Source organism: Mustela lutreola, chromosome 8 (assembly GCF_030435805.1).
Source record: "Mustela lutreola isolate mMusLut2 chromosome 8, mMusLut2.pri, whole genome shotgun sequence".
Classification (NCBI taxonomy): Eukaryota; Metazoa; Chordata; class Mammalia; order Carnivora; family Mustelidae; genus Mustela; species Mustela lutreola.
This window is the reverse complement of record NC_081297.1, coordinates 82,748,011-82,767,920: the sequence shown is the minus strand read 5'-3', so window position 1 is coordinate 82,767,920 and position 19,910 is coordinate 82,748,011. Positions and strand designations below refer to the sequence as shown.

Sequence of the window (19,910 nt, the reverse complement as noted above, 5' to 3'; positions counted from 1 at the left end):
ACTATCAAATTTGTAAGGGCAAAAGATAAAAGTAAAGAGATAATATTAAATGTTGGTTCACATACTTTGCTGATGAGAATGTAAATTCATGCTATCTTTCTGAAAAGCATTTTGGTAATACATTAAAGGAAACCTTCATACCTTTTTAATGTATCAAATAATTACCTTCCAAGAATCTGTCCTTGGAAATAATTAGAAATGATATCAAGGATTTATGGTCGTAGGAGCTCAACATGCTGTTATAATAATATACAGTAAGAAATAGTTTCAAAATTTAATAATAGAGAAATGGTTCAATAAATTATGATATATCTATGAGATTAATGTTATAGAGTCATTGAGATTATTTCTCGAGGATTTTTAATAATGTGGGTAGTGCTAATGGTTGAGTGATGAGTATGAAAAGGAGAAGACAAAACTGATTATCTAGAATAATTTTAGTTATGGAAAATATACATGGTGGAGCACAAAGATTAAGAAGAAAGGCTTCTAAGAGGTTTACCATTGTTTTATCTGGATTTTTGTATTATAAATAATCTTCATTTCCATTTTGTGCTTTTCTGTATTTTTTCAGGGTTCCTACAATTAATATTAAGAAAAATATTAGTTTAGAATTCTAAGAAAGCCAACTGAGTGTATGAACTGATGACTCTCTAAAAAGGAGATGTTTAGGGATGCCTGGGTGGCTCAGTTGTTTAAGCATCTGCCTTGGCTCAGGTTGTGGTCCCGGGGTTTTGGGATTGAGTCCCACATTGGGCTCCTTGCTCATTGAGGAGCCTGCTTCTCCCTCTGCCTGCCTCTCTTCGTGCTTATGCTCACTCTCTCTTTGTCTCTGACAGGTAAGTAAAAAAAATTTTTAAAAATAAAAAAAATTTTAAAAAATCTAAAGAAAATAAAAAGGAGATATGTAAAAGCAAATGTTTGGAAGTTCTGGCCCCATGAATGAAGGGATGCAAATTAAAATAAATATATGATATTACCTCGGCTCTTTAGAGGAGCATGTGTACTGTCTACAAGGATCTTTAGGATTTGTATTCCTTGGTCTGTGTGATCAAAGTATGTTACTGGCACTAGAGCTCCCCTATCCTGTGGGGTAGCAGCTTGCCACATTTAAATTTAAATTTTAATTAGGTAAAATTAAATCGGATGGAAAATCCTGTTCCTCGGTAGCACAGAGCCATCTTTCAAGTGCCCAGTAAGCACATGTGTTGGACATCACAGATACAGATTTCCATCATTGGCAGAAAGTCCTATTGGACAGTGCTGCTCTAGCATCTAACTTTTAAAGCCCATCTGTCATCTTTGGAAGAGTAGTAGTCACTTTAGATTGGAAGAGAAAAGGGACATCATACATGCATGGGGAGAAATGTCAGACATAATCATGTCTAGACATGTTGTTTCATATTTGCTTTTCAACAAATTATTTTATACCTACTGTGTGCTGAGGTCCTGCGTGTGCGGTGGTGAGCAAGTCAAGCTAGTTTCCCAGGTCCAGGGACTTATGTTCTACTGATGGAGACAGATTTTCACTTGCTCTTTCCCCAGAATCCTCCATGGCTGTTTCCTCACTTCTTTCGTTGTTTTTGTTAAAATGTCATCTTATCCAGAGAGGCTCCCCAAGCAAGTTAAGTGAATGGTAACCCTTAACCTTACCCACTCTTCCTGCAGCATAAAAAGGAGCTATCGTCCTCCCTTTACAGCTTGCCCTTTTTTATTTTTCTCTGGAGTATCCTATTTGCTCTATCTTCTACTAGTATTATCTATTGTGTGTCTTTCTTGATTAGGAAAAAAGCTCTTATAGAGTAGGGACTTTATTTTATTTGGTTCACTGTCCTATCTCCTAATCCAATATTTAGCTTTAATTAATTTTTTAAAAAAGGTTTTATTTATTTGAGAGAGAGAGAGAGAGCACAAGCAGGGGGAGCTACAGAGGGAGAGGGAGAAGCAGGCTTCCTGATGAGTAGGGAGCCCAATGCAGGGCTCAATCCCAGAACCCTAGAACCATGACCTGAGCCAAAGGCCGATGCTTAACTGACTGAACCACCCAGGCACCCCAATATTTAGCTTTAATTTAAATAATAATAATTTAAACAAACAATTTGGAAAATAATGATACATGGAGTTTGGGTTTCTTTTAATATTTTATAATACTTTACAGAGATTTTTAAATATTTTAAAAATAATGATATATGGAATATAACGGAGAGCTTTAAATACTAATTACTGACATGACAAACCTCAAGCAACCTAAGAGTGAGACAAGAAATCACTGTTTAGTAAATGTTTGGAGGATAGTTGGATATCAATGTGGGAAAAAGTTGATCAGAATCAGTAAATCAGGTCCCACAGCAGCGAACTCCCAGATAGCATAAATAGTTGAATGGGAGTCAGGATACAGGGATGGAGGAGGATTCCAATAAAAAACTAGAACAAAATGTGTAGAATGTCCTTTGCTTTTGTGGAAGGGAGGCTTTTTTCTTCTTTATGTTAACTAAATAGAAATGATCTAAATAAACTATAATGCCTGAATGCTAAGAATTACTTGATACAATGAAATGTAATAAAATGAACATTCTAAATAAAAAAAAATCTGAATATGAAAAATATATGGGAAAGAGCTCAACAAGAGCTTGTGAAAAATGTTAAAAGATACGGCATGTACCAGTCGTTATCCAGGCCTTACTTAAAGTGGTTAGAAGATTTGGAATCATCCATACATAACAAAATGTAGGCAGGAAGTGATTACATGGAAAGTGCCAAGCCTCATTAGCAATGTCAGAAAAACAAAATAACTTTTTTAAGTGTCATTAAACTGGTGAAAATAATAATTTACAGAAAGAACAGTCAGTTTCCGTGGGAACCAGATGGCCTCCTCCAGGAGACGTGGGCAGTGTGAAAGGGACCAAGAAGGCACAGGGGTGCACCCAGGAATTAGGAACACTGCAAAGCTGTTTGCATCCAGGCATAAAGGGCTGAAGGCAGCACCATTGTTACTGGGGACACTGCCGATGGACTCAGTGAGGGCTGCTTCCGGAGATGCAGACAATGCTGAAACCTCTGTGAGGAAGAAGAGATGGGGTTAGAGGCAGAGCCCCACTCAGGCCTCTGAATTCTTTCTCACCCCTTCTGTTTTGTCATCACATCAGCTGATCCCAGCTGGAGCTGAAAACAAGAGTTAGTTGGTAATGATGGGGGACCGTCCTGTGTATCCACATATAAGCTTTTGCTAACATTGTAAATTTATTATTTTCGAGGATCAGCAACAGTATAAAACTGCCTATTGAGCCTCATCCAATGATTCCTCTTTTGGTAGAATATATGCCAAAAATCTGAAAGCAAATATAAGAATTGTGCACAATTTGTTATAGTTGCAAAAAAAAAAAAAAAAAAAAAGTAGGGAAATCACATAAAAGACCAGTAAGAATGAATTAACTAGGAAAACAGGAAAGTGATTTGTATTTTTCGGTTATGTATACCTCAGTTTACTCCAAAAATGGATTAAAACATGATGGTGCATTGGTATGATGGAATAAATACAACCTTTAATTTTAATTTTAATTTTTTTAATTTTTAAATTTTCTTATAAACATATATTGTATTATTAGCCCCAGGGTATAGGTCTGTGAATGGCCAGGTTTACAGACTTCACAGCACTCACCATAGCACATGCCCTCCCCAATGTCCATAATCCCACCACCCTCTCCTTACACCCCTATCCCCGGTCCCCCTCAGTTTGTTTTGTGAGATTAAGAGTCTCTTATGGTTTGTCTCCCTCCCAATCCCATCTTGTTTCATTTCTTCTTTTCCTAAATCCCTAACCCCCCACGTTGTGTCTCCACTTCCTCATATCAGGGAGATCATATGATAGTTGTCTTATTCGGATTGAGTTATTTCGTTAAGTTTTATGCCCTCTAGTTCCATCCACGTCCTCGCAAATGGCAAGATTTAATTTCTTTTGATGGCTACATTGTATTCCATTTTATATATATTTACCTCATCTTCTTTATCCATTCATCTGTTGGACATCTAGGTTCTTTCCATAGTTTGGCTATTGTAGACATTGCTGCTATAAACATTCAGATGCACGTGACCCTTTGGGTGACTATGTTTGTATCTTTAGGGTAAATACCCAGTAGTGCAATTGCTGGGTCATAAGGTAGCTCTATTTTCAACTTTTTGAGGAACCTCCATGCTGTTTTCCAGAGTGGTTGTACCAGTTTGCATTCCTACCAACAGTGTAGGAGGGTTCCCCCTTCTCTGCATCTTCACCAGCATCTGTCATTTCCTGATTTGTCAATTTTAGCCATTCTGACTGGTGTGAGGTGCTATCTCATTGTGGTTTTGATTTGTATTTCCCTGATGCCAAGTGATGTGGTGTACTTTTTCATGTGTCTTTTGGCCATCTGGATGTTTTCTTTGCAGAAACGTCTGTTCATGTCTTCTGCCCATTTCTTGACTGGATTATTCTTTGGGTGTTGAGTTTGCTAAAATCTTTATAGATTTTGGATACTAGCCGTTTATTCGATATTTTGTTTGCAGATATCTTCTCCCATTCTGTTAGTTGTCTTTTGGTTTTGTTAACTGTTTCCTTTGCTGTGCAACAGCTTTTGATCTTGATGAAGTCCCAATAGTTCATTTTTGTCCTTGCTTCCCTTTCCTTTGGCGATGTTTCTAGGAAGACGTTGCTGCAGCTGAGGTCAAAGAGGTTGCTGCCTGTGTTCTCCTCAAGGATTTTGATGGATTCTTTTCTCACATTGAGGTCCTTCATCCATTTTGAGTCTATTTTTCATGTGTGGTATAAGGAAATGGTCCAATTTCATTTTTCTGCATGTGGCTGTCCAATTTTCCCAGCGCCATTTGTTGATGAGGCTGTCTTTTTTCCATTGGACATTCTTTCCTGCTTTGTCAAAGATTAGTTGACCATAGAGTTGAGGGTCTATTTCTGGACTCTCTATTCTGTTCCATTGATCTATGTGTCTGTTTTTGTGCCAGTACCGTACTGTCTTGATGATGACAGCTTTGTAATAGAGCTTGAAGTCTGGAATTGTGATGCCACCAACTTTGGCTTTCTTTTTCAATATTCCTTTGACTATTTGAGATCTTTTCTGGTCCCACATACATTTTAGGATTATTTGTTCCATTTCTTTGAAAAAAAAAAAAAAGATGGGATTTTGAGAGGGATTGCATTAATGTGTAGATTGCTTTAGATCGCATAGACATTTTCACAATATTTGTTCTTCCAGTCCATGAGCATGGAATGTTTTTCAATTTCTTTGTGTCTTCCTCAATTTCTTTTATGAGTACTTTATAGTTTTCTGAGTAGAGATTCTTTGCCTCCTTGGTTAAGTTTATTCCTAGGTATCTTATGGTTTTGGGTGCAATTGTAAATGGGATTGACTCCTTAATTTCTCTTTCTTCTGTCTTGTTGTTGGTATAAAGAAATGCAACTGAATTCCGTGCATTGATATTACATCCTGACACTTTATTGAATTTCTGTACAAGTTCTAGCAGATTTGTAGTGGAGTCTTTTAGGTTTTCCACATAAAGTATCATATTATATGCAAAGAGTGATAGTTTGACTTCTTTGCCAATTTGGATGCCTTTAATTTCTTTTTGTTGTCTGATTGCTGATGCTAGTACTTGTAGTACTATGTTGAATAACAGTGGTGATAATGGACATCCCTGCTGTGTTCCTGACATTAGCAGAAAAGCTCTCAGTTTTTCTCCATTGAGAATGATATTTGCAGTGGGTTTTTCATAGATGGCTTTGATAATATTGAGGTATGTGCCATCTATTCCTACACTTTGGAGAGTTTTTATGAGGAAGGGATGCTGTACTTTGTCAACTGCTCTTTCTGCATCTATTGAGAGTATCATATGGTTCTTGTTCTTTCTTTTATTAATGTATTGTATCACATTGATTGATTTGCGGATGTTGAACCAACCTTGCATCCCTGGAATAAATCCCACTTGGTCATGGTGAATAATCCTTTTAATGTACTGTTGGATCCTATTGCCTTGTATTTTGGTGAGAATTTTCGCATCTGTATTCATCAAGGATATTGGTCTGTAGTTCTCTTTTTTGATGGGATCCTTGTCTGATTTGGGGATCGAAGTGATGCTGGCCTCATAAAATGAGTTTGGAAGTTTTCCTTCCATTTCTATTTTTTGGAATAGTTTCAGGAGAATAGGAATTAGTTCTTCTTTAAATGTTTGGTAGAATTCCCCTGGGAAGCTGTCTGGCCCTGGGCTTTTGTTTGTTTGGAGGTTTCTGATGACTGTTTCAATCTCTTTACTGGTTATGGGTCTGCTCAGGTTTTCTGTTTCTTCCTGTCCATTTCAGTGAGGGGAGTGTTAAAGTCCCCTACTATTATTGTATTATTATAGATGTGTTTTTTTGATTTTCTTATTAATTGGTTTATATAGTTGGCTGCTCCCATGTTAGGGGTGTAGATATTTAAAATTGTTAATCTTCTTGTTGTACAGACCCTTTGAGTATGATATGCCCTTCCTCAGCTCTTATGATAGTCTTTGGCTCAAAATCTAATTGATCTGATATAAGGATTGCCACCCCAGCTTTCGTCTGATGTCCATTAGCATGGTAAATTCTTTTCCACCCCCTCACTTTAAATCTGGAGGTGTCTTTGGGTCTAAAATGCGTTATTTGTGGGAAGCATATTAATGGGTTTTGTTTTTTTATCCATTCTGATACCCTGTGTCTTTTGATTGGGGCATTTAGCCCATTTACATTCAGGGCAACTATTGAGAGATATGAATTTAGTGCCATTGTATTGCCTGTAAGGTGACTGTTACTGTATATTGTCTCTGTTCTTTTCTGATCTACTACTTTTAAGGTCTCTCTTTGCTTAGAGGACCCCTTTTAATATTTCCTGTAGAGCTGGTTTGGTGTTTGCAAATTCTTTCAGTTTTTGTTTGTCCTGGAAGCTTTTTATCTCTCCTACTATTTTCAATGATAGCCTAGCTGGATATAGTATTTTTTGCTGCATGTTTTTCTTGTTTAGTGCTCTGAATATATCAAGCCAGTTCTGCCTGGCCTGCTAGGTCTCTGTGGATAAGTCTGCTGCCAATCTAATATTTTAACTGTTGTATATTATAGACTTCTTGTCCTGGGCTTGTCCCGGGCTGCTCTCAGGATTTTTTCTTTGTTGCTAAGACTTGTAAATTTTACTGTTAAATGATGGGGTGTGGACTGATTCTCATTGATTTTGAGGGGGGGTTCTCTGCACCTCCTTGATTTTGATGCTTGTTCCCTTTGCCATATTAGGGAAATTCTCTACAATAATTTGCTCCAATATACCTTCTGCCCCCCTCTCTTTTTCTTCTTCTTCTGGAATCCCAATTATTCTAATGTTGTTTCTTCTTATGGTATCACTTATCTCTTGAATAATCCCCTCGTGGTCCAGTAGTTGTTTGTCTCTCTTTTGCTCAGCTTCTTTATTCTCTGTCATTTGGTCTTCTGTATCACTAATTCTTTCTTCTGCCTCATTTATCCTAGCAGTGAGAGCCTCCATTTTTGATTGCACCTCATTAATAGCTTTTTAAATTTCAACTTGGTTAGATTTTAGTTCTTTTATTTCTCCATAAAGGGCTTTTATTTCTCCAGACAGCGTTTCTCTAATATCTTCCATGCCTTTTTCGAGCCCGGCTAGAACCTTGAGAATCATCATTCTGAACTCTAGATCTGACATATTACCAATGTCCATATTGATTAAGTCCCTAGCCTTTGGTACTGCTTCTTGTTCTTTTTTTTTGTGGTGAGTTTTTCCGCCTTGTCATTTTGTTCAGATAAGAATATATGAAGGAGAAAATAAAATACTAAATGGGTGGCAAAGACCCCAGGAAAATGTGCTTTAACCAAATAATGAAATCAGAGGAGACTCCAAATCACAAGGGGTGGGGGAGAAAGAGGGGTAAAAAGAAGTTCAGGGAAAAAAATTTAAAAAAGAAAACAAATAAGGAAAAAAAATAAAAATGAAAAAAATATATATATGTTAGACTGGTGACTAGAACAGGGTCACCCACTTAATTTGGGGAGTAATTTGGTCTCTTAGAAGAAACTATCTCCCCAAATTTTTAAGAATGAAAAACGTATATAAGGGTAAACACAGTTAACGGATGGAATATGACTATAAATATGAAAAAAAATTTTAATTTCTAAAAAAGGAGAATAAAGAGAAAGAAAGTGGAGAGAGAATTTTCTCAGGCTGGAGACTAGAGCAAGCCCGGTGCTAGATTTAGGGTGTATTTTGATCTATCAGAAGAAGTTGTACCCCATATTTTTTAGAAGAAAAAAACCCTATGTGTATACAAAAAATAAAGTTAGATACAATGAAGGATGAAATATGACTATAATAATGAAGGTTCAAAAATATATTTTTAGGAAAGGTATTTTTAAAATAAACTAGTTAAAAAATGTTTGAAGAGGAAAAGGTAAAAGTTCAAAAAAATTTAGCAGAAGAAAAAAAAATTAGAATTAATTAACTTTGCAAGACTAAAGAATCATGGGTGAAAGCCATGAATTCCATGGTTTTCTTTTCTCCTCTTCTGGAATTCCACCATTTTCCTTGGTAAGTGAACTTGGTCTTGGCTGGATTTCTTGTTGATCTTTTGGGGGAGGTGCCTGTTGTAGTGATTCTCAAGTGTCTTTTCCTGAGGCAGAATTGCACTTCCCTTACCAGGGCCCAGGCTAAGTAATCCACTCAGGTTTGCTTTTGGGAGCTTTTGTTCCCTGAACACTTTGCATAGAGTTCTGGAGGATGGGAATGAAAATGGCGACCTCCCAATCTCTGGCCTTGAGGAGCCAAGAGCTCAGGACCCCACTCCTCAGTGCGCTCTCAGAGAAAAGCGCTCAATCACTCCCGTCTCCCTGACCTCTGGCCACGCTCTGACCTCACCCAGCCTGTGACCAAGCATCTCTGTCTCTGGCACATAGCTCTGCCTGGAGTCGCTGAACCCCACAGTTCCCTGAGCTCTTCCAGGGGTGTCTCCCTGGTTCTTGTGGGACCCCACTCACAGAGCAATGGCCTGTGCCACAGATTACAGTTTAAGGTAACCCTGAATTGAGAGCTCACTCCTCGGCTCTGTCTCTGATACCTGCGAGCTCTGCAACACTCAGACACCCCCGATCCTTCTTTGACCCTGCAGGACCTGGGGCCACGCCATCCCTGAGTGGGCTTCACCCCAGTTTAGCCTCTGGAGCAATGTCCCTTAGTGGAACAGTCTTTTAAATGTCCTGGTTTTGTGCTCTGTTGTTCCACCACTTGCCGGGAGCCAGCCCCTCTCCCTGTGGTCTATCTTCCCATCGCTTTGGATTCACTTTTCCACCAGTCATACCTTTCAGAAAGTGGTCGATTTTCTGTTTCTAGAATTGTTACTCTTCTTCTCTTCAGTCTCCTGTTGGATTTGTTATGTGTTTGGAATGGTTTGATAAGCTATCTAGCTGATCTCTTGCTACCTGATGTTGTCTCAGCCTCCTACTTCTCTGCCATCTTGACTCCTCCCGTGTTATTTTTTGTAATTGTTTGAAGTTCCAACTATATTTATTTATTTTTATTATGTTAATTAGCCAACATATAGTACATCATTGGTTTTTGATGTAGTGTTCAATGATTCATTAGTTGCATATAATACCCAGTGTTATTACATAGCCTTTTAAAATAAATGTTTAGAGAATCACATGGGGACATGTTTTATAGGAAATAATGGTATGCTAATAATATGTGCAAATAGATCAAAACTTTGAAAATGCATGTAATACACAAAAAAGTTAATTTAATGTGATATCATTTGGGGGGATCACTTCCAATATATGGGAATGAGGCATTTAAAATTAATAAAAGAAAAATGGATAAAGAAATATTGTTATTTTGGTTTTTTTTTTCTCAAAGGCTTTTTTTTTTTTTTTAAGATTTATTTATTTATTTGACAGAGAGAGGGAGAGATCACAAGTAGGCAGAGAGGCAGGTAGAGTGAGTTAGGGGGAAGCAGGCTCCCTGCTGAGGAGAGAGCCTGATGTGGGGCTCAATCCCAGGACCCTGAGATCATGACCTGAGCCGAAGACAGAGGCTTAACCCACTAAGCCACTCAGGTGCCCCTTTACTGGAAAGTTGTAATAAGTAAAGTGGCTTCTTACATGTTTTGCCTATCTATGATATTGCAATGTAGGCTGCAAGGTTTTGGAAGAACAAAAATGTTATCATTTGTATGGGCAAGAAAAAATATATTGAAAACTGAATTTCTTGTTCAAAGGAATTGAGGAATAGGTTCCACCTAGTTTTGTAAACCTAGGATTTTGAGGAAAGTCTTTATACTAACCCACTAACACAAATTTCTGAGTGATTCTTTAGCAAATGTCCAGTTGCAGGTAATTCAATATGGTGCTGCAATAGGTCTGTAGAGCACCCCCCCACACACACACACGCCATGATTGTGTGAAATGTCACTGGATGAGGAAGAAGGCTATTGGGGTTGGTTATGGTAGATTCAGTCAGCTACCTTTTCAACTGTAATATATTTTTATCCTGTGAGTCTGAAAATTCCAGTATATCAAAGCCAGTGCTGGAAAGATACTAAATGAAATAAATCCTATGTCATGTCCATCATGGGAAAACTAATTTGATATTAGTGCTGGGATCACGTTCAATTTTTAGTCCCAATGTTCCACAAATACATCCTAACCCAGAGTGAACCTTGAAACAACGTAAGAGTCTTTCTGTTCTTCTTATTCTTTCATTTTAAAAATGAATTGATTCATTCATGCCCCAGACATTAATTGAACATGCTGTATATGCCAGGCACTATGTTACCTGCTGGAACACTAGCTTAAAAGATTGCATAATTTGACATCATTTATTTCCTTTAACTGCACTGGTCCCTGCAGAACCGGTGGGAGTGGTTCTAATTCAACCCAGTCAGGGAAGTGTCACTTCATAGATGAGGAAAAAATGAAGAGCCCTGATGGGAAGTGATTTAGAAGCAAAGCAATCTCTGTGCTCTTTCTTTTACCTGCATTTAGCAAATACTGTTATTTCCCCAACGAAAACATCAGGACACACATTTGAGATGGGAATTTTTCCCTTTTGTGAATTTATTTGTGTGAAAGGTCTTCAAAGCAGTATCAGATTAAATTATAGTTACTTATTCTTTTGATTAATCACCTTACTGAAAAGAAAAAGAAGTGATGTAGAAATTTGGATTGTCTAAGAACATCTGGCCACCACATTTCCCCACCGTCACTGTGTGAATATTGAAATGTTGTTACTCTGCCCCAGTTTTGCAGGGTTTTCTCACACCCTGTGCTTTGCCCTCCCATTTTCTTTTATTCTTGTTTTTATCTTCATGTTTCTTTTTATTGCCCAGCTTTTTTTTTCATTTGTTTTTAATCATGTATCTTCGCTTTTGCACTTTGTCTAACCTGATATGTTTGGAAATTTGTGGCTTGTTTCACAAAATGAGCAATTTCTGCCTCATTTAATCACATATGAAAATCAGGGCAGGAACAAGGCCTGTGTTCTTTTCTGGTTTATCTTTAGTGTGAGTATCATCTCTTCGTGCTCAGCGCTACAGGGAAGGAAGCAGGGAAAGGCTCACTTCTGCCCACGTATTTATGCTGCGGATGAAAAGGTCTAAAGTGTTGGAAAGAGTTTTATCTTCTTTTAGCTTTCTACTTTCCTTGCCAAATGTCTTCTCTTGGCATCCTCCAATCTGGGCCAGGTATTATAAGTGAAAATATGTAGAGATACAAAGCATTGCTAATTACATTCACCACTTTCTTATAATGACTGTTTATTCTTTGATTTCCTCACATTGAGTGAAAGGGCGTTTTCCAGCAAAGCCTTGCTTGGGGACAGAAGGAGAAGGTTGGTGTGCCAAAGTATGGAGAAGCAGAGCAGGAGTAAGGGACTGGGGGCATTTGCAAAAGAATTCTGGTCCAAGATGAAATGACAACCAAACTGAAAGGAACAGCTACAAAAGAATGATAAAATTTTAGTAGGTTTTTGGCAGAAATGTACCTATTCAAATCAACTTTCAAAAGCAGAAGAAATGTTATAGTTAACAATTTCAGAGCAATTTTTACAAGGTTTCAGTACTGAGTTAGAATTCAAAGATGTGGTAGGAGCGTATTGAGTTATTCAGTTTTTCTCTCTAGGTTTGCAACACAACCACGGATAGGAAACACGCAGACACCTTCTTGGAGAAGTGTGTCACTGAGTCAATAATGAACATTGTGAGCGGCTTCTTTAATTCCCCCTTTTCAGACAACAGTACCAGCCTCCAGGTAATGTAAACTAAAAAATACAGGCACATTCTGTCACACAGAATTTATCTTATTTGAGTTAAGAAAAATTTTAACATGGTCAGGAAGTCATTTCCTATACTTCTGAAGGTCAGTTTTCTCTCATATTATTTATTGTTCTGCCCCTTTCTGAGGTTACCAAGCTTTATTTTAAATAAAGAGGCCCCATCTTCAAACTGAATTATTCCTATTTTTCCTCCAAGCATAACAGAAACATTCATATCAGTATATTGGCTGTTTGCCAAATGTTGCAATAAATGATTTTTTCAATGGATAGACATTTTGACTCAATAAATTCCACCTTAGTAATTAATCCTGAAAGAATTAGCAGGAATTTATATACTAAGATTTTCATTCAAGTATTTCTAATACTTAAAAAACTGACATCAGCCTTAAATGACTACAAATAGGGGAATAGCTAAATAAATTATTTGTGTCCATCGGGTGGCTTATTACATAGCAAAGGGAAAATCATGTTTTAAAAGAAATATTTATGACTAAGGAAAATGATTATGAAGTAATATTAAGTGAAACAGTACCCAGCATTGCATTAGAGTACCATCCAAATTTGTGTGTGTAAAGGACATATGTGCCTATATACCTAGAAAAACTCAGGAGGTAAATATCTTCAAAATGTTTATACTGATTATCTCTACGTGGTAGGGTTATTGTAGATTTTCATTTCTGTGGTTCCCTAAAATTCTATAGTGACTGTGTATTACCCTTATAAAATTTCATTTTCAATTATACTTTCTTTAGGGAAAACATTTAAACTATGAGAACCATATGAAATTGTTTCTGTAGGTCAGAATTGGTGTCTCCTATCCTTGCACATCATATAAAACCAAAACATGCAGTCAATCAAACAAACTCAGAACACCTGCTCTACTTACACTTGGAAATAACCCAGAGATTATTTTAAAAATATTGAAGTTCAAGTCATTGGCTTCAAGAAATGCCAAATTTTTTCTGATTAAGTCTGTAGTTAAAATGCAAATAATTGATTTTCTCTAGCATCTGGCATGGTGCCTGTCATGAAGTGGGGATATAATGAATATTTGTTGAATGAGATATTCTATCAATGGTGCCGCTGCTCAAAAAAGACTGGATTGTGTTTTATTTCGATGAGCCTTTTTGATAATGCATAGATGTCATGTTAGGAGTGTTAATGGCTTAGTGGCCTATTTGCATACTCCTTTCTGCTTTCAGACACATCAGCCAGTTTTTATTCAGCTGCTGCAATCTGCCTTCAGAATTTACAATTGTACCTGGCCAAACCCAGCGCAGAAGTCCTCCGTGGAGTCTTGTATCAGAACTCTGGCAGAAGTGGGTAAGTCAGAATGGCGGGTTTCACTTGCTTTTGCATTTCATGAAAGAAATTTTTTCTTTTGGCTCATGGCCAACACAAGCAGGTTTCCAGTTTATGACTTAATGAGAAAAGTTTATCTCAAGCTGAAGAGCAATGACCAGCAAACGCTTCTGAATGTTGCGGCATACGTTTTTGGGAGGGGAAGATGATTCTTGCATTTCTTTTTTCAAAATTTCAAAATTCTTTTATTTACTTGTATTTCTAATCATAATGTTATATATGACACTTTACTATAGCTCAGAAGATTTCACAGGCATGAGTTTAGTTTCATTGTTGTCTCAGACTTCGTTATGGAACTGTCTTGTCCATTAAGTAGCCTGATGTGCTAATACCTTCATAGGGCAGTGGGACCTTTTCAGGGTTTTTTAGTTTTCCAATTTGGTCTGAAATCTGTCAGTGTTTACTAAGAGCCTGTTGTATATAGAAGCCTTCAGAAATTATAAATGAAATGGAAGGCAAAGGGATTACAGCAAAAGGAAGGTTAATAGATTTTAGAGGGAGTTTCTCATAAATTCCTCTTCCTTCCTTCCATTTTAAAGATTTTTATTTACTTAGTTATTTGAGAGAGAGCACAAACAGGAGGAACAGCAGAGTCAGAGGGAGAAGCAGGCTCTCCACTGAGCAGGGAGCATGATGTGGGACTCGATCCCGGGACTCTGGGATCATGACCTGAGCGGAAGGCAGATATTCAACCAACTGCGCCACCCAGGTGCCCCTCTTGAAAAGTCCTTTCTTTCTTTCAAGTTAATTAGGGCCATTCTCCAGATGGCAGAGGGGAGGCAGGAAAAGAAATATTGGACTTAAAAGAACAGACGAGCTTGACCATTGTCTCAACTGATGCAGCACTGGGAAGGGAAGCTTCTAGTGTATGTCATCGCCGCTGCCGTTTATTGAGAACTCGCCATGTGCATTGCTGAGCAATTTGCCTGATTTGTCTCATTTAATGCTTGGATAGGTTCTTTGATTATTTACATTACACAGCTGAGAAAAACAGAATTATCCAGATTAGGTAACTTGGCAAGGGCTATAATATATGCTCAGTAAATATTTGATAAATGAACCAATGATTTAACTAATTAATGGCCATTTAAATTTTTTTTTTGTCTTTCCCCCATCTGCGATTGGACACAAGTGACTGTGTATTAACAAGATTTAATAACTGCTCAATTTTAATTTGAATTAAAAACCTAAGATAACCTAAGAGGATCAATTTAAAAACATTAGAGCTAAGAAACTAAGAGAGTTCATCTCAGTGATTAATTATAAGTAAGTAATAAACTGGATACATTTTCTGTATGCCAAAAAGAAACAGTGTGTAAAACACATTATTCACAATAATAATAAAAATATTAAATACTTAAGAGAAAAATTAAAAACATGAGAGAATATTATACTATTATTTTGAGGGCTATAAAATTGTTTAATAAAGGAAGTGCTTTGCTATTATTGGATTTAAAAGTTCCTTTTGTGGGGTGCCTGTGTGGCTCAGTTGGTTAAGTGATTGCCTTCGACTCAGGTCACGATCCTGGAGTCTAGGGATCGAGTCCCACATGGGGATCCCTGCTTGGCAGGAAGTCTGCTTCTCCCTCTGACCCTCCCCCTTCTCATGCTCTCTCTCTCTGTCTCTCTCTCAAGTAAATAAATAAAATCTTAAAAAAAAAAAAAAAAAGAAAAAAGTTCCTTTTGTGAGGACACTGGCTCTCCTCAAATACCTGATGAGTTGAATGCTTCAACCGCCCCAGGAACCCTCCTCCACACACATCCACCCTCCTCACAGCCCACTTGGGCTTAGGTACCACATGCAGGGCCAGACCCCACAAGGATGTGTCCCCTGGCAACGCGGCCCCTGACACCCCTCTATGGAGGCATCCTCCTCACCTCCAGTAGGTTCCCACAGTCTACCTCAGGCTGCCGAGAGACCTTTTTCCATGGGCTTGGCCTCTGACTCTGCTGGCTCACTCTTTGGTACCTGGGCCAGGCTGTCCCCCAGCAGCTGATGTGCTCCTCACCCCACCAAGTTCTGATTGTCCACTGCCTGGCCAGCCTCCTACGCAGGCACCTTCCACTTCTTTTTGCACTCGAGCTCTGGATCGCCTCATCCTCGTGTGTCCTTCTTGCCCAGGGCTGATGCTTAACTTTGCTGTGCTCATCTGGCAGACTTTAGGACTGAACATTTCAAGAAGGGAAGAAATGAAGAGGACAATAGGTATTATGTCAAAAATAAAGAAGGACACAAAAGAGAAGCTAATTCTTGGGGTCTCTGGGTGGCTTGGTTGGTTAGGCATCTGCTTTCAGCTCAGGTCATGATCCCAGGGTCCTGGGATCGAGCCCTACATTGGGCTCTCCGCTCAGCGGGAGTCACTTCTCCCTCTCTCTGCCTCTGTTCTCTCTCTCTCTTTCTCTCTATCTCTCTCTTTTAAATTAATACTTCAAAAAAAAAAAGAGAGAGAGAGAGAAGCTAATTCTTTTTTTTTTAATTTTTAATTTTTAATTTTTTATAAACATATATTTTTATCCCCAGGGGTACAGGTCTGTGAATCACCAGGTTTACACACTTCACAGCACTCGCCAAAGCACATACCCTCCCCAATGTCCATAATCCCACCCCCTTCTCCCAACCCCCCTCCCCCCAGCAACCCTCAGTTTGTTTTGTGAGATTAAGAGTCACTTATGGTTTGTCTCCCTCCCAATCCCATCTTGTTTCATTGATTCTTCTCGTACCCACTTAAGCCCCCATGTTGCATCACCACTTCCTCATATCAGGGAGATTATACGATAGTTGTCTTTCTCTGCTTGACTTATTTCGCTAAGCATGATACGCTCTAGTTCCATCCATGTTGTCGCAAATGGCAAGATTTCATTTCTTTTGATGGCTGCATAGTATTCCATTGTGTCTGGACATTTTGTTATGTATATTTTTTCAAGTAAGAATTAGCTTCTCTCTATACACAATGGAGAGAAGCTAATTCTTACTTGAAAAAATATACATAACAAAATGTCCAGAAAGATAAAAATAAAATATTAACATTGATTATCTCTGAATGGTAAAATTATAGGTGAATCTGGTTCTGTTCATGCTTTAGTATAACCTCTGAGTGTTTTAATAATATACTGTTTAAGCTATAATGAAACAGTACTAACAGCATTTTTATTTGGATGAAGTCATCTGGGCAATAAAACATAGGAATACATTGTCCTAGCTGCCAAGTCTATTTCTGTATTTTGACATTTTAAGGCAGCCTCCCCTCTTCTTCTTCTTTCTTTCTCTATCCTCCTCCTCTTCTACCACCTTCTTTTTCTTCTCGTCCACTTTATCCTCCCCCTCTTTCCCGCTCAGTATTTAACAAATGCAATTGGTGGGGTGCAGGGGACACCAGTTGGCCTCCGCAGAACATAGAAGGCACACTGTTTATAACATTTAAAAACTGACATGAAGAACTTTCAGCCACGGGGGAGACCGCACGCTGTGTTTTCCATCTGACTTCCCACTTCAGTGGTATTTCTTGTACTTTGGGGATTTAAAATAGTCACTGACATTATATTAGTCTAAAGATATCTTTTATTTCCGTTATAAGATTTCATTTCCTACCAATCCTCTCCTGGCCCAAACCTTGTGATTTCGCAGGATATTTTAGTGGCTTTCTGTATGGTTTAAAGACATGTGTGATAGCAAGGACGTCAAAACTTATATCTAAGTCTGTAATCAAGGTAGGTTTGGAAGAATGATGCTTTCGTGTAAAATCACATTTTATCTTTGTGAGAAGGCACGTTTGTTCTTTCCGCCTGAGCGGTTAGGAAGCTCTAGAAATTTTATCCCCACTCTACCTCGGCATTTGTACCTCTCTTTCCTTCCCCTCCATAAAGGCCTGTTTCACCCCTCATCACTGTAGGAATTATTCAGTGTTCTCTCTTCCTGTCTTTCTTCACCTAAAGAAGTCTGCTAACAGAGTCATCTTGAAGTGAAATGCTCTCTGCTGGTTTAAAAACATCAACAACAATGTCCTCAGTCTTCAGCGTTGTCCCTTTGTCTAACAAAGTCAGCATCATGGAGTTCTCATTGTCCCGTTCATGGCCCCTACAGCTCAGCTCTACCTGACCTCTCTGACCTCCTTCCTCGCTGGTTCCCACACACCTCCTGTGACAGCGGATGGATACGACATCCCATGCCTTGCTCATGCTGTCCCTTACTTTCTCAGTCTCTGTTTTACTTGTTCTCATTCTCTGTTTTGTTCATTTTCTTTCTCTCCCCAGTTTCCACCACTGCTACCTGTCGGCATCTTTCCCATTATTCAAAGTCTTTGTTCAAATTCCTCCCTTCTTAACTCCCATATCCAGAGCGGAACTTGGCCCCATTTGACCACTTATACTTTTCTAACAGTCTTCATTTGGTGGTAGCCTGTCCTGTCCTAAGTCCTCATCTTGTTTCCCCTGTTAGTCTCTCAGGGACAATGATTATGAGGTGCTGATCCCAAAGCTATTGTCTAGGATGAAGAAGGCGGAAAGCAAATCCTGCTTTGTGATGGAATTGTTTGTTCTTGAATTGCTGTGCATAGAAAAACATAATGAAAATAAGAGACATTCAGAGGTGAGCAGCCGTTGTAATCAAGTGAGCTAAACCCACCTTAGGATGATTGAAAGCATTTGAAATATTTAGGAGCAGGAGAGAGGTCTGAGGGAAGACCTAAGAGTCGCAACATTCAGAGTTGATCATGAACTTCTTTTACAGGACTAAGATTATAACAAATACAGGGCAGCTGTGAAGAGGCAGATTTTTGCCCCGCTCTAAAGAATAACCACTTTACAGTTAGTGCTCTTTGAAAACCTTACTTGTCACCTTCGATTGTCCTCTTTTGTTCACTCCCATTAAGCGCCAGAGCAGGTTCTACTGGCTTCCCTTCCAAAATATATATTTTTCTTTATCTTGCATGACATCGTTGTCCAAATTCACTGTCTTGTGACATGGATTACAGAAATATCTTCTTACTGAACTCCCCACTCCCATTCCTGTCCTGCTGGCATCCATTCCCGACCCAGCAGTTAGAATGACCTTAAAATGTACATCCAATCATACCGTTCACCCACTGTGCATTGCGCTGGAAATCTGTATTCCTTACCGTGGCTTAGCAAGCCCTGATCATCTGAGCCTCTTCTTTTTCTACCTTGTGCTTTACTCGTCCTCCCCCAGCTCTGCTGCTCCACCCACACTGGCCTTCCCCCTGCTTCTAAACTACACCAGATTTTTTTTTCTCATCTCAGGGCATCGGTGTGTGCTGTTTCCTCTCTCTGGGTCCTCTGCCCCACAACGGTCACATGTTCCGAACCGAAGTGCTCCGTGAAATGTTGCCGAACATCCCACGCAGTGTCCCGGCTTCTTCCTGTTCCTTATCCCGTCTCACTACTTCTTTTCCCTCTAAGTACGCAGCACTATTTGAAAGCATTTTGTTTGTTTACCTATTTACTTATTTTTCCTTCTTGTTGTCTGCTTCTCCCATTAGAATATAAACTACAGGGGCATCTGGGTGGCTCAGTGGGTTGAGCCGCTGCCTTCGGCTCAGGTCATGATCTCAGCGTCCTGGGATCGAGCCCCGCATCGGGCTCTCTGCTCAGCAGGGAGCCTGCTTCCCCCTCTCTCTCTCTGCCTGCCTCTCTGCCTACTTGTGCTCTCTGTCTGTCAAATAAATAAATAAAAAATCTAAAAAAAAAGAAAAAGAATATAAACTACAAACGCAGGGGCTTTGCCTGACTCACTGACTGGTAGGACCTGGAAGTGTCTGGCACTGACCACACAGGTTAATGAGTGTTTGTTGACTGACAGTAACCCACGGGCTAGGGATGGTGCAGACAGTGAAATGTAGGCTTAGAAAGGTTAAGTAACTTGTCCCATGACTAAGTAGTTGAGTTGGGTTTAAAATCCAAGTTTCTCTGAATAGGGAGTTCATGCAGTACTGTGTTACCCCAGAAGGCCTGTCTTAGGAAGCCCAAATGTATAAACTAGAACTTGGCAGTTTGGCTTGCTGAGTAGGGATTTATCTGACCTTTTATAGCTCAGGTGCAAAAACGTTTTTGTGCTTCAGCAACTCCTTTTTTTTTTTTTTAAGGTTTTATTTATTTATCTGATACAGAGAGAGCACAAGCAGAGGGAGCAGCAGGCAGAGGGAGAGGGAGAAGCAGGCTCCCTGTGGAGCAAGGAGCCCAGCATGGGACCCCATGACCTGGGATCATGAC

General features: G+C 39.0%; 1 protein-coding gene across 1 annotated transcript in view; it reads left to right on the top strand.

The window, feature by feature from the left end:
• ITPR2 (inositol 1,4,5-trisphosphate receptor type 2) overlaps nt 1–19,910 on the top strand; it is a 502,139-nt gene that overhangs the window by 241,188 nt on the left and 241,041 nt on the right. The window contains exons 33-34 of the mRNA XM_059185826.1: nt 12,170–12,298; nt 13,526–13,646. Of these exons, the coding sequence (XP_059041809.1) occupies nt 12,170–12,298; nt 13,526–13,646 (250 nt within the window). The remainder of the gene's footprint in view (nt 1–12,169; nt 12,299–13,525; nt 13,647–19,910) is intronic.